At 53.1% G+C, this 13051-nt stretch overlaps 5 protein-coding genes across 5 annotated transcripts in view; 2 read left to right on the plus strand and 3 right to left on the minus strand.

Moving 5' to 3' along the window:
- The window catches only part of SETTUDRAFT_106701 (glycosyltransferase family 39 protein), a gene marked incomplete at both ends in the record, with an annotated part of 6370 nt that extends 4705 nt beyond the window's left edge, over positions 1–1665 (minus strand). Inside the window, 4 exons of the mRNA XM_008025332.1 lie at positions 456–1057; positions 1110–1467; positions 1522–1547; positions 1603–1665. Of these exons, the coding sequence (XP_008023523.1) occupies positions 456–1057; positions 1110–1467; positions 1522–1547; positions 1603–1665 (1049 nt within the window). The remainder of the gene's footprint in view (positions 1–455; positions 1058–1109; positions 1468–1521; positions 1548–1602) is intronic.
- A 580-nt stretch (positions 1666–2245) lies between these two features.
- On the minus strand, positions 2246–4529 carry SETTUDRAFT_168105 (uncharacterized protein). Its single transcript, XM_008025333.1, has 6 exons — positions 4267–4529; positions 4116–4156; positions 3940–4037; positions 3234–3885; positions 2585–3180; positions 2246–2529 (listed from the first exon to the last, which is right to left on the minus strand). Exons 1-6 carry the CDS (start codon positions 4308–4310, stop codon positions 2506–2508), a joined length of 1455 nt encoding a protein of 484 aa, XP_008023524.1. The 5' UTR covers positions 4311–4529; the 3' UTR covers positions 2246–2505.
- A 293-nt stretch (positions 4530–4822) lies between these two features.
- On the plus strand, positions 4823–6324 carry SETTUDRAFT_168107 (uncharacterized protein). Its single transcript, XM_008025334.1, has 4 exons — positions 4823–4948; positions 5006–5162; positions 5216–5889; positions 5943–6324. The coding sequence occupies exons 1-4, from the start codon at positions 4857–4859 to the stop codon at positions 6196–6198; spliced, it is 1179 nt and encodes a 392-aa protein (XP_008023525.1). The 5' UTR covers positions 4823–4856; the 3' UTR covers positions 6199–6324.
- An 891-nt stretch (positions 6325–7215) lies between these two features.
- On the plus strand, positions 7216–9678 carry SETTUDRAFT_128655 (uncharacterized protein). Its single transcript, XM_008025335.1, has 4 exons — positions 7216–7303; positions 7506–7798; positions 7855–8019; positions 8070–9678. The coding sequence occupies exons 1-4, from the start codon at positions 7262–7264 to the stop codon at positions 9511–9513; spliced, it is 1944 nt and encodes a 647-aa protein (XP_008023526.1). The 5' UTR covers positions 7216–7261; the 3' UTR covers positions 9514–9678.
- Positions 9679–10767: 1089 nt separating this feature from the next.
- Positions 10768–12804, minus strand: SETTUDRAFT_168109 (uncharacterized protein). The gene has a single exon (XM_008025336.1). The coding sequence runs from the start codon at positions 12589–12591 to the stop codon at positions 11173–11175; it is 1419 nt and encodes a 472-aa protein (XP_008023527.1). The 5' UTR covers positions 12592–12804; the 3' UTR covers positions 10768–11172.
- Between the last annotated feature and the right edge of the window lie 247 nt (positions 12805–13051).

Here is a 13051-nt window from a genome sequence, read left to right on the forward strand (position 1 = left end):
GCGAGTAGAGCGTCTGCCATCCGTCGCACGTCGATAATATGGGGCGGAAAGCCTCGTCGATCTAGCTCTATGATCCATTGAACAAGAGACTGCTCTTCGACAGCTGATAGCTTGCGATTGACGGAGGCTGTCTCTGATCGTGGCTTGGTACCGCGGAGGCGTCGTCGGAGCGTTGTTCGTGGAGCGTCGTATAGCATAGCAGCTTGGCGCTGGCTTACAACACGTTTTTCTTGAAGCGCGCGAGATGCTAGAAGAACTCTACCTTCACGAGAAGTCTGTACAGAGCGTTGTTGTCGCGGCATAGTGGTGGTTGTGGAGAGTATCGCGTCAGGTTTGGTGGGGTGGGCCACTTACTGATGTGGGCCGCTTACTGATAAAACACGTTACATGCATGCATGCTATTCTCCCTCTCGCTACACATGCAGTCACGCGAAACCATATCCTCCTCGCATCACTGGCCCTTTTTCTGCTTCTCTGCCTTGGACTTTCTCTGCTGCGGGATGCGGTACGAAGTCTCCCATCCATACAATGCTCCGGCTCCAAATACCATCGCAGCGCCAACCTTCATCAATCCGCCCATGTGGTTTCCGAATATCCAGATGCTCAGCAAGAAGCTCACCAGCTTCCTAATGTTCAGCACAATCGTGACGGTGACAGCCGAGGTGTTTGCACTGAGCATGCTGACCCCTGTGATGCACAGTAATTGAGTCAGTGCGTTGGCCGTGAGATATACGACGTGCTGCGATGTCGAGGCCAGGGCTTGGTTGAGCACTGGCGGGAGCGTGGCAGCAACTTTAGGCGGTATTTGGAACGACTGCGATGCCTGCAGACGATTGAATTGCTGCTTCAAAACCGGTGCAAATCCAGCAAAGAACGGGATAGACAGCAGATGCGAATAGAAGAGGTTCGCCTTCCAGTCGTTTCCGTGGTCTCGGTAGATGTCCTCGACGTAGGCTCCCATGAACGCTGAAAGCAGCTGTGCGATGAGTAGGACCAGGAGCCCAGCCTCGAGCGAAGAATTGGACATGCCAGAGGTTGACGTGTCCAATTTCTTGCCCTGAAAATTATCAGCATCTGCAAAAGCAAGGCAACCAAACACACCATCGTACCTTTGACTGAGCATCTGCCCAAGCAGAAACCATGACGCCCAACGTCAAGATGGCGACCGAGAAGATCTGCAAAGGGCTATATTTCTTGCCACGAAGCCAACCAGCAGCCATGGTGGTTACACTGCCAAAGCTCCTGAGAATGATGTGCACCGGCACGGATATGTTGAACGCGAATGCCCAGTTGTTCATCATGTTGACCGTGAAGAACAAAGCTGCGCTGACGCACCACTTCCGGAAAGGCACTGGCGAGCTTCTCATGTAGTAGCGGCCATTCGGATCGAACTGGTAGTGCAACGTAGATAGGCAAGTAAAGACAAATTGAAAGAGCGTAATGAGCAGCCCGCTGTCAGGCTCTTGTCTGTCATGACATTAGTATCTGCTTTGGCCGAAACAGTCGGAGTTTTTTTTTTACTTTACGATTGCCTCGAGGCAATACACCTTGGAAATGTCAGTGGCTAATCTCTTGTAGGCAATGCGAGGGCGTCGGCCTTACATTGGCGCAGCACCCCCCGAAGATGAGCGAGAAGCTGCTGACGATCGTCGCAATGGCCGCCATGATGGCCAGGTACCGATCAGTGGGTTATTTTCTAAATACCAAGCCTGAAGAACAAGACGTAGGGTTGATTAAACCAAGATACTGGGAAGATTGGCAATAATTAGACAATGTGGCTCGAGTGGCTGGCAGGTGCCCACGTGTCCATGCTTCTTGCAAAGGCCGTGGGTGCATTGCGAAGAGCGCACTCACAGAGAAGAAGGATTTGTAGCGTTGTGTCTACAGCCTTGTCATGATTTGCAGTCTGCTGTAGTCGGTCAGATTCGCGTGGTGTTGTTAGGCGCAACGTGTAATTCCGGGATGAGATGAGCCTCACGGACGCTAACGAGGATTGCCCCCGTCTTACCCAACTAAGCAATCTTCGAGAACACGCGGCCCAGAAAATGCGTCTGCCGAGACTAGGCTGGTCTATGTATGATATCTGCTTTCGCCTTGACGTGCTCAACTGACTCGTCGTAAAATTCAAGTGGCATGGCGGGAGCTATCAATTGCACATCTAACCGCCCCAGCAGGTTCCCACAGGGACCAGCACCATCAAACAGCGGCAGACTTCATTCATTAAGACTTCTCGTGTCATTCCTCTGCACCACTCAGAGTCATTAACGTGGTATTGCAATCTACACTACTCAGCGGCTGCATGTTCGTTTACCGCATTGCGTCATCCATCATGTGCGTCCCCATGCCCTTTCGCCATAAATGCTCCTGTTCTATCATCCTAGCGCCACCAGGCAGATTGCTGCCAACTGAAAGGAAGATGAGAGGGTAAGGATAACCAAGAACTCAACAAGTGTACAGTCCCGCTCGTCGAAATTCTTTGGCGATGCTCGTGAACGAAGGATGCCGTTACAATGCGGAGAAGACAAAAAGCTGCCGTTTGTTAGCCTGCACTAGGATTTGGGAGACGCGCGCCCGCGCAGCTTACATTGTTTGTTGCTGCTATAGCAATACTGTCCTCGAATGGATGCCAGCTCATATGTAGGATCTTCTTGTTGAAGTCGATCTGGTCCGCATCTGTCTCTTTCCTCATGCGCTGCCCTTGTCCAACAGCGCCAGCAGCAGGGCTTCCTGCTCTTGAACCGCCCTTCTTGCCGGCGTTGCTGCCTGTCGGGCTTGTCGAAGAGTTCATCGGCGTCGGGATTCCCACCTTCTTAGCTTTGAATGCAGACTTGTCAGCCTGCAACACGACCTCGGTGTCTTTATCATTGTCCGACGGATATATCATGAAGTTGTTGTTGTAGCTGCCGGTCATGACATTCTTGGCATCTCCAGAGAAGACAACTTCAAACTTGTCGAAGATACTGTCGTTTTCGTATGTGTCGCATAGCCTGGGTCGCAGATGCTCATGAATGGGAATCGTCTTGACTGGAGTCTTCTCCATGTTCACATCCCAAATCTTGACAGTCAGGTAGTCGCGAGATAGGATGTATCGTCCATCATGCGAAAACCGCACATCAGAGATGGATGAGATAATTTCCGAGAAGAAGGACCTGGATGAAGGGTCTTCTTCTTGCTCGAATTCTGCGATCCACTAGTTAGAATAAGCAATTATTGTGACATGGTGGGCGACTTACGCTTGGCGTGCTGGTCACACAGAGCACTCTCACGCATGTCGGCTAGCTTGATCGTTCCCTTGGAGCTTGCATACATGAACCAGTTGCAGCTGATGGGGTGAAACTCGGCAGCTGTGATGACCTCTGTAAGCTCCTCCATGTTGGCTGGTTTGATGTCGACAATGTTGAAGCTCTGGTCCTGGATGTTGAGGTTCCATAGGTTGATCCGCAGATCATCGCTACTGATGAACGTCTCTCCATCGCTGTTGACCGATATGCTATTGATGTGGTATGCGTGTGCGTTGGCATACGTCTTCCGGGGTACTGCGGCGACTACGGTATCGTGATGTGTGAGCCGCGGGAGCTTCAGATCGGTAGCACTGCGGAACTGTGCGTTTGGGTTCCTGACAGGACCGCCTCCGCCAGCAACCCCACCTCCGGGCGTCAACTCGTGTGACAGGTTGTTCTCTGCCACAACCTTGAGCGACTTCTCAAATACCTTCCATAACTTAATTGTCTTGTCGTTTGTGGAAAGTAGGTAGTGTGAAGCGTTTTGCCGGCGGCACCATTTGATCTTGTTGATCTTTTCTTCAATCTCGAGAGATTTGAGGTAGTCGAACTCGGGCTCGTGCGATTGGAACTCGGTGTGGAATTTGTACTCGCAGGTTTTTTTCTGCTGCCTGTTAGGGGGTGTAATGGCGGGGGACGTCGTATCTGAAAAGCGTACCGTCTCGTTCCTCTCAAACAAGACCACACGGCCACCCTTGTCGCCAGTTGCCAGGTAGTTGCCCGTCTGGTCAAACTCGACGGTGGAGATGATGTCGGCTGCGCTCGCTGTCAGCAATTGCAGAAGGGCATTACGAGCATGTACACAAGGGAGGATGATAAGGAAGGGCTACGTGCCTTCGGTTATGTCCTCGACATCGCCTTTGTCGCCGAAGCATCTGTTTGCAGTCAGTGGCGTTCCAACGGCGCTTTGGCCGAACTCGCAAGCGTGCTCAGAGGCGAGCTGAGGCACCCCGCCTACACAGCGGACACGAGATGCTGCACGTACTGGGTGAATTTCCACGTCGTGGGGTTGCCTTCTGCCTCTACCATGATTCTTGACAGGGATCGCAGAGCACGAGCGGCGTGCAATCGGGTGTAGCTGGCGCTTTGCGGTGTTGGGTGCAGAGGAGAGTCCGCCGGGCAGGAGCGTCAACTCTCGAGCTCGTATAGTGACCAGGGGGGAGATAGCGCCGCCGCCGTCGATGGAGGAGGGTGATGGGGGAGAGATGATGTAGCGGGAGCGGTGTCTGTTGGGTGTGTGGGCAATGGCGGGGTCTAGCGGATGGAAGGCGTGTGTGTGGGCGGCCGGGAGACTCGACTCGGCAGCGAAATGACGACGGCGGGCGACAACGCAGGGGGACAACAGCGCAGGTACAGCGACAGAGGCGTGTTCCTTGATACCTCGATTCACTGCTTAGTGGGGGGCTGTCCCAAACCACCATACCGCCAAGGCCCGGGACACTGAAAGCAGCCCATGCCGCTTGCGGCTAGCGCCGTCCGCTCGCTCCGCCCACAACAATATTCATCGGATCGCTTCTTAGGTCGAACTTCTTCGACAACTTCGACAACAACTAACCACAGCACATCGAACTCGCCATGTCCCACAGGAAGTTCGAAGCCCCCCGCCACGGGTCTCTGGCATTCTTGCCGCGCAAGCGTGCGGCCCGCCACCGAGGCAAGGTCAAGAGGTAAATGCTGTCGCCGGCGCCCGAAAGTTGCAACAGCCCGCTTACTGCGACAACCAGCTTCCCCAAGGATGACCCCAAGAAGCCCGTTCACCTGACGGCCGCCATGGGCTACAAGGCGGGTATGACGACGATTGTCCGCGACCTCGACCGTCCCGGCGCGAAGCTGCACAAGAAGGAGATTGTCGAGGCCTGCACAGTCATCGAGACTCCTCCCGTACGCAACACCCGCTCGCACGCAATTGGGACGCTGGACTAACATGGCCGCAGATGATTGCTGTCGGTCTCGTCGGTTACATTGAGACTCCCCGTGGTCTCCGCTCGCTCACCACTGTCTGGGCCGAGCACCTGAGCGACGAGGTCAAGCGTCGCTTCTACCGCAACTGGTACAAGAGCAAGAAGAAGGCTTTCACCAAGTACGCCAAGAAGCACTCTGAGAACAACGGTCAATCCATCACCCGCGAGCTCGAGCGCATGAAGAAGTACTGCTCCGTCGTCCGCGTCCTCGCCCACACCCAGATCTCCAAGACCCCGCTCCAGCAGAAGAAGGCCCACCTCATGGAGATCCAGGTCAACGGCGGCAGCGTCGCTGACAAGGTCGAGTTCGGCCACGGTCTCTTCGAGAAGCCCATTGAAATCACCTCCATCTTCGAGGACAACGAGATGATTGACGTTATCGCCGTCACCAAGGGTAAGGGATTCAACGGTGTCACCTCCCGATGGGGCACCAAGAAGCTCCCGCGTAAGACACACAAGGGTCTTCGTAAGGTCGCCTGTATCGGTGCCTGGCACCCTGCCCACGTCCAATGGACTGTGGCTCGTGCTGGTCAGGACGGATACCACCACCGTACCTCTGTCAACCACAAGATCTACCGCATTGGTAAGGGCGATGACGAGGGCAACGCCTCAACCGACTTCGACGTGTCCAAGAAGCGCATTACTCCGTAAGTCACAAGACCTTGAGATAGGAATATGCAGCAAAGCTAACATGTATCAGTATGGGTGGTTTCGTCCGCTACGGTGAGGTCAAGAACGACTTCATCCTCCTCAAGGGTGCCTGCCCTGGTGTCAAGAAGCGCGTCATGACTCTGCGCAAGTCCATGTTCACCCACACCAGCAGGAGGGCGCTGGAGAAGGTCGAGCTCAAGTGGATCGACACCTCTTCCAAGTTCGGTCATGGTGCTTACCAGACACCGGCGGAGAAGAGGCAGTACGAGGGTGTCCTCAAGAAGGACCTCCAGGCTTCGTCTTAGGAGTCTTGAGGTTATGGTGGTTGTGCGGAGTGCATGCATTTCTTCTCATGGGCTTTGGCGCACGGGATAGGTCTATAACATGGATGCCAGTCATGAGCGATTGAACAAAAATTCAACGATTCCCCAATTCAATCGACGTGCCATTTGCTAGAGTCTTGTGATGTTCGTGTGCCTGCCTACTGGGTTGATTCTTGAAACACTGCATTAGCGTGCTCAGTGGGTGTCGTGCTGGCGAAGCCGATGCTGCGTAGTAAGTAGTACAATGCGCACTGATGGGGTGATGTTGCTCCCCGAACCAAGAATGGACCGGGATAAGGCCTAGATGCACACTTGCATGCCACCGCGTTCCGAGGCCGTACGTTCTTTGATAAATTAAGAAACGACGAAAGCTTGCTTGAGCCTGTCAAGTATGAAGATGGTTTCGCGTGTCGGTAGCAATAACGGCCATTCAAACTTCAAGGCACGGAGAAGCTTTGCATAATGAATCGTTTGGAGAGGCGGCCAAATGATGATTCGGAAACGTCTATGACGCCAACGAATTGGGGCCCAAATCTTAAGAGGCAGCGGCAACAACTGTCGGGCCAGAGGATGGTGCGTGAGTCAGCTGTGGAAATAGCAGTGGTCATGTGCTCTGGTTATTAGCAGCTGGCCTCAACTTTGTCTCAGGCCGTCTCAAGTAGTGGGTAAGCGGCGGGTGGTGGGTTCGTGGATGCAGGCAAAGAAATGGGTGATTAGGTCAATCTATGCAATAGGACGGGTTTGTGTTGCTTTGGCTCTGTAGCAGATGTAGCGCAGCATGGCGCAACAGCTCAGCACAGTGTCGTGTAATGCACAGGATGGCAGACAGAGAGAGGCATGTGTTGGTCGCGGCATCAAGAAGAAAAGCCGGGATGGCAGGTACTTGCCCTCCAATCCAACCGAGGCTTACCGATCCAATCAGCGATCGGCGATTTTAGTTTGTAAGTAGAGCGCCGGTCGCAACTGCCATCATCGACCTCCAACCTCGAACCCACCAGGATCTCTCGCCCCTTCGTCTGCTCTTCGCTTTTCGGCTACCGCCAACATGAGTTGTCTCAGGATGCGTCGCACGCAGCTTGCAAGCCAGGTAGGTCTATGACGAGCCTCAACCACAATCTGCCCGCCAACGAACGGCATTCGCCGCACTGAGGCGTGTGCCACACATCCCACATGGCTCTGGCATACGGTCGCATAGGCTACCACAACGGTAACCCTGCGCGACACTGCTAGACGCTCTGCATATTTCAAACACAGCTCAATGGTCCAATGGCTAATGTTCACCGCAATAGCTCGCGAGGAGTTTCCGCCCGACCACACGAGCTTTCTCGTCAACCCGACCCGCGCAACGCATAATCGCTACCGAGAACCTGAGGGCAAAGGAAGCGTCAGGCTTCATTTCCAGCAAGTATCCCATCATTGACCACGAATACGATGCCATTGTCGTTGGTGCTGGTGGCGCTGGTCTGCGAGCTGCATTTGGTCTCGCTGAAGCTGGCTTCAACACGGCCTGTATATCCAAGCTTTTCCCTACTCGATCGCACACGGTAGCTGCGCAGGGTGGTATCAATGCAGCTCTTGGAAAGTACGTAGAAACACCAAGCAATAGGCGGACATGAGAAGGCTGACGGACACGTGTAGCATGCACGAGGACGACTGGAGGTGGCATATGTATGACACTGTCAAGGGCTCAGATTGGCTTGGTGACCAGGATGCTATCCACTACATGACAAGAGAGGCACCCCAGTCTGTCATTGAGCTTGAGAACTACGGTTGCCCATTCTCAAGAACCGACGACGGCAAGATGTGCGTGTGCCCCGCATTCCGGGTTCCCATGGTATGCTGACCGAGTCTAGTTACCAGCGTGCCTTTGGTGGACAATCGCAGAAGTACGGAAAGGGTGGACAGGCCTACCGATGCTGTGCTGCTGCCGACAGAACTGGTCACGCTCTCCTGCACACGCTCTACGGACAATCTCTGCGCCACAACACCAAGTACTTCATTGAGTTTTTCGCTACCGATTTGATCATGGAAGATGGCGTCTGCAAGGGTGTCGTTGCATACAACCAGGAGGACGGAACCCTCCACCGTTTCATTGCAAAGAACACGGTCTTGGCCACTGGTGGTTACGGACGTGCCTACTTCAGCTGCACTTCGGCTCACACTTGCACTGGTGACGGTATGGCCATGGTTGCTCGTGCAGGCCTGCCCAACCAGGACATGGAATTCGTCCAGTTCCACCCCACTGGTATCTATGGAGCTGGTTGCTTGATTACTGAGGGATCTCGTGGAGAGGGTGGCTACCTCCTGAACTCTGAGGGTGAACGATTCATGGAGCGCTATGCACCAACCGCCAAGGATCTTGCTTCTCGCGACGTTGTTTCTCGATCAATGACTCTGGAAATCCGCGAGGGCCGTGGTGTTGGACCTGAGAAGGACCACATCTACCTCCAACTCAGCCACCTGCCTCCTGAGGTTCTCCACGAGCGCCTCCCTGGTATCTCTGAGACTGCTGCCATTTTCGCCGGTGTCGATGTTACCAAGCAACCCATCCCTGTCCTTCCTACCGTCCACTACAACATGGGTGGTATCCCCACCAAGTACACTGGTGAGGTCCTTACCCAGGACGCACAAGGCAACGACCAAGTTGTTCCCGGTCTGTTCGCTTGCGGTGAAGCCGCCTGCGTATCTGTCCATGGAGCCAACCGTCTTGGTGCCAACTCCCTCCTCGACCTGGTCGTCTTTGGTCGTGCTGTCTCCCACACCATCCGTGACAACTTCAGCCCTGGCCAGAAGGCAGACCCCATATCTGCTGACGCCGGCGCCGAGTCCATCGACGTTCTGGACAAGATCCGTACATCTGAGGGCTCAAAGTCGACCGCCGAGGTCCGCCTACAGATGCAAAAGGTCATGCAAACTGATGTGGCCGTTTTCCGAACTCAAGAGTCGCTTGACGAAGGTGTTAGGAAGATTCACGAGGTTGACGCCGACTTTGTCAACGTTGGTATCAAGGACCGCAGCATGATCTGGAACTCTGACCTTGTCGAGACGCTTGAGCTAAGGAACCTGCTTACTTGCGCTGTTCAGACGGCTGAATCTGCCGCCAACCGCAAGGAGTCGAGAGGTGCACACGCGCGTGAGGACTTCCCCGAGCGTGACGACGAGCAATGGATGAAGCACACACTATCGTGGCAGAAGAAGCCACATGGTGAGACCAAGCTCGGCTACAGGGCCGTGACTGGCGTTACGCTGGACGAGGCCGAGTGCAAGGCTGTGCCACCATTCAAGCGTACCTACTAGAGTAAGAATGGGGGTGGGCGATTACACGAGGACAATGTTTTGTATTTTATGTAGAGTGGCCAATGGGTTGGGATTGGGCAGCACATGTTTTAGCATGTTTTTTTGAGTGCTTTGTCGTTGAAGAAAAGAAGAAAAACAATCAATAACTAAAGGTTTTCAAGCTGCTTCGTACTGGACTGAATTGTATGTATATATATGTGTGTATATATATGTGTATATATGTGTGTATATATATGTGTATATATGTGTGTATATATATGTATATATATATATGTGTGTGTGTGTGTGTGTGTGCGTGTTATATAAGGTTGTGATGAAGTACTATAGGAGTAGAGAGAGACAGAGTCTTGCTTGTTTCGAATTTGCAATTTTTCCAGCTTATTCTTACCCGACATTATTGGGCGAAAGGCGTGCTGGGGATTATCGAGTGGGAGCTGTTTTTTACATTCAAGTATGTATGTATGTATGTATGTATGTATGTATGTATGTATGTAAGCCTGTTCTTCTTCTTCTTCTTCTTCTTCTTCCTAAGAAATATACCTCTCTCTCTCTCTCTCTCTTTCTCCCTTCTTTTCACTGCCAAGTAGTGCTATGTATGTAAGTATGTGAAGCATGTCTTGGCCACAACAACAAACAAATAACATCAAAAACAACATCAACATCAACAATAAACTGATCTATATCAATCACACAATTCCATTTTCATATCTATTTCTATTTCCCCTTTGAATGGCCATGTGTGCATGTACATGATGTGTTAAGATTTGAAAGAATTGTGTCATTTGTGATTTTTTTTTTACTGTCTACCTGCCTGCCTGTCTGCCTGCCTGCCTGTCTACCTGCCTGCCTGTCTACCTGCCTGCCTGTCCATCTGTCTGACTGTCTGTTGCCTGTCTGACATAAAACAATGGGGTTGGCTTGGCTGGTTTGGTTGATTGATTGCTTGGCTTGGCAGGTTGGCAGGTTGGCATGTGTCTCGTGTCCCCGCTCTCGTGTGTGTGAAGTAAGTAAGTAGTTTTGAATTAGTAAGCATGAGCAAAACTTGAGGGAGAGAGAGAGAGAGAGAGAGAGAGAGAAGGGGGGGGGAGGGGGGTTGAAAAAAAAAGTCACAGATGAAGGTGGATCTTCACAAACAACAACAACAACACACCACCGAACCATTTACCCGAATGTTTGATAGTTATCAACGGGCTAAACGCGTTACACAATAGTCATGAACAATATAGAAGACAAGATATTGATATGCATGTATATTTTTTTTTCAAATTTCTCGTATATACGTCTGAGGTATATGCGCGACCGATTCAAAGGACGCATTGATGACCAAGCTGAAAATAGTCATGCCATACGTACATGGCGGTTCCAAATCCTGTGCCCCGCCCTCGGCGGTCAATGCAAACGAGTTTAGGAGGTGGAGGAGGAGGTGCGGAAAAAAAGAAAAGTATTGACAACGAAATTAAGTCCAGACACATGTTCCACTGGGTGACAGATTCAAATGAGAAACAGAAGGGCCATTTCCACGCTGATGCAGGGTAGATTGAAGTATTAAGGTGGCAGTCTCCTTGGATAGCCAAGAGACAGGGCAGAGATGCAGTGGCAACTTTTTTTTTCGGAACAATGTCCAACAATTGTGTGAAGCTCCATTGCCGGGATTTTTTTTTAGAAACGAAGCTGTACGTCCCGAGAGTGAAGCTGGAAGCGCTTGTCAAGTGTCACGCCCTTGGACATGACGACAGCGCCGGCACGGGCAGCTGGGCTACCGTTGGGGCCACTGTTGTCTGGGACAACATAGTTCTTGACAAGACGCGCGGCGACGCTGCCATTGACGCCGTTGCTGAGAAGGCGGTTTGGACTTCCACCCATGTTTCCGGAAATGGCACCCTGGCGGGCAGTCTGGAGGAGCTTGGCCTTGAGCGCAGCAGGGTTCTGGCCAAGGCCGGCAGGATCTTCAGCCATTAGGTAAGCCATGACACCAGTGGTGTGAGGGCAAGCCATGGAGGTTCCAGAAAGGAAGTTGATGACGTTGTCGCCAGTAGCCCAGGCGCTGAGAATCTGCTCGCCAGGGGCGTAGATATCAACGCACTTGCCAATGTTTGAGAAGGACGAGACTTTGTTGTTGATGTTGACGGAGCCGACGGTGACGACGTTGGAGTTTGATCCACCGAGATGCGCAGGAGTGCTACCGCAGGCGTCCTGGCCGTCGTTTCCAGCAGCAACCGAAACGTGGATACCAGCGTCTGAAGCGCCGGCGATGACCTCGTCGACGGAGTTTGCAGTGCCCTGAAGACCCCAAGACATGCTCATGATGGAGCCAATGAAGCCAGGCTCAGTCTTGCGCTTGTTGTGCCTGGCAATGACCCAGTCCATGCCCTTGATGGTGTCGGAAGAGGCACCCGATCCGTCGTCGCCCAGGACCTTGACTTCGATAACGTTGGCGCCTGAGGCGACACCGAATTTGGCGCCAGCAGCAGTACCGGCAACGTGGGTGCCGTGACCGTCTCCATCCGTGAATGAACCAGTGGCTGTGAAGCCCTGGATGGCACGTCCAGTGAAGACAGCATGCGTGGTTCGGACACCCGTGTCAACAACGTAGATGTCAACATTGGCACCGAGCTTTGGGTCGTCAAAAGTGTAGGTAAAGTCCTGGCCTTGGGGAGATCCAGAGGCGCCGGCAGCGCTGGAGATTCGCTGCAGACCCCATGGCGAGCCATCGCGCTGAGTGACAAAGGACTTGACCTCGGCCTTTTCCTCGACAACGTTGATCTCAGCCATGGTCTGGAAAAGAGCAGCATGGTCGTCACACATCTTGAGAATGACCCATTTGGGCTGGACGCCTTCGCTCGACTGGGCTTGGATCACGTCGCCGTCGTTGTTGAGCTCCAGGGCATCCAGATATCTTTCAATTGGGCGAGCGTCAGTGTCGTTGCGCCACCAAGTAACAATGTACTCCTTGGTCTCTCTCGAGTGGTTGCCAGGGAGTTTGTACTGGCCAATGACGCCTTGGGTGCCTTGGGGAGTGGCGAAAACAGGGGAGCAAGCCGCCAAAAGGCCAGCTGCAATGGCGAAGAAGGACTTCATGGTGATTACAGAAAGGATCCGGTCCGGAGAAGAGAGTGAGGGGGACTTGAAGAAGCAAAGATGTGCAAGATGCAGTGGTAATCACTCGAAATGAATGTGGAAGGCGCACTAGGGGACAGGTCAGTGACAGCTCTGCTGTGGACAAACGAGCCGTGAAGCGGTGGAGAGGGGACGAGGCAGGGCAATAAAGGTACTGTGTGTGTGACGAGTGGCACAGCGGGGCAGGCGAGCAAAGCAAGAGCAATGGGATGCGGGGGACAAGCCACAAGGGCGCAGTGTGGAGTGGAGGATGGACATACATCAAGACAGCCAGGCGTGTGTGTGTCAGGCAGCAAGTCTGAGGAGGTTGGCGTATCGGCCAAGGCGTGCCAGCACGGGTGTGAAGGAGAGTAGGGGAAAGAGAGTGGTGGCAAAGGGAGAAGCGAAGCGAAGCGAATGGTGAAGGAGAGCGACGGAAGGC

Source organism: Exserohilum turcica (assembly GCF_000359705.1).
Source record: "Exserohilum turcica Et28A unplaced genomic scaffold SETTUscaffold_14, whole genome shotgun sequence".
Lineage (NCBI taxonomy): Eukaryota > Fungi > Ascomycota > Dothideomycetes > Pleosporales > Pleosporaceae > Exserohilum > Exserohilum turcicum.

Excerpts from the sequence above, each read along its gene's own strand:
- SETTUDRAFT_168105 (XM_008025333.1), bottom strand. The coding sequence starts at position 4,310 with ATGGTAGAGGCAGAAGGCAACCCCACGACGTGGAAATTCACCCA. Across the intron at positions 3,181-3,233 it reads GTGTGACCAGCACGCCAAGC|AATTCGAGCAAGAAGAAGAC; the intron begins GTAAGTCGCCCA and ends AGTGGATCGCAG. Across the intron at positions 2,530-2,584 it reads CTATAGCAGCAACAAACAAT|CTTTTTGTCTTCTCCGCATT; the intron begins GTAAGCTGCGCG and ends AACAAACGGCAG.
- SETTUDRAFT_168107 (XM_008025334.1), top strand. The coding sequence starts at position 4,857 with ATGTCCCACAGGAAGTTCGAAGCCCCCCGCCACGGGTCTCTGGCATTC. Across the intron at positions 5,163-5,215 it reads CAGTCATCGAGACTCCTCCC|ATGATTGCTGTCGGTCTCGT; the intron begins GTACGCAACACC and ends ACATGGCCGCAG. Across the intron at positions 5,890-5,942 it reads TCCAAGAAGCGCATTACTCC|TATGGGTGGTTTCGTCCGCT; the intron begins GTAAGTCACAAG and ends AACATGTATCAG.
- SETTUDRAFT_128655 (XM_008025335.1), top strand. The coding sequence starts at position 7,262 with ATGAGTTGTCTCAGGATGCGTCGCACGCAGCTTGCAAGCCAG. Across the intron at positions 7,304-7,505 it reads GCACGCAGCTTGCAAGCCAG|CTCGCGAGGAGTTTCCGCCC; the intron begins GTAGGTCTATGA and ends TCACCGCAATAG. Across the intron at positions 7,799-7,854 it reads ATCAATGCAGCTCTTGGAAA|CATGCACGAGGACGACTGGA; the intron begins GTACGTAGAAAC and ends GGACACGTGTAG.
- SETTUDRAFT_168109 (XM_008025336.1), bottom strand. The coding sequence starts at position 12,591 with ATGAAGTCCTTCTTCGCCATTGCAGCTGGCCTTTTGGCGGCTTGCTCC.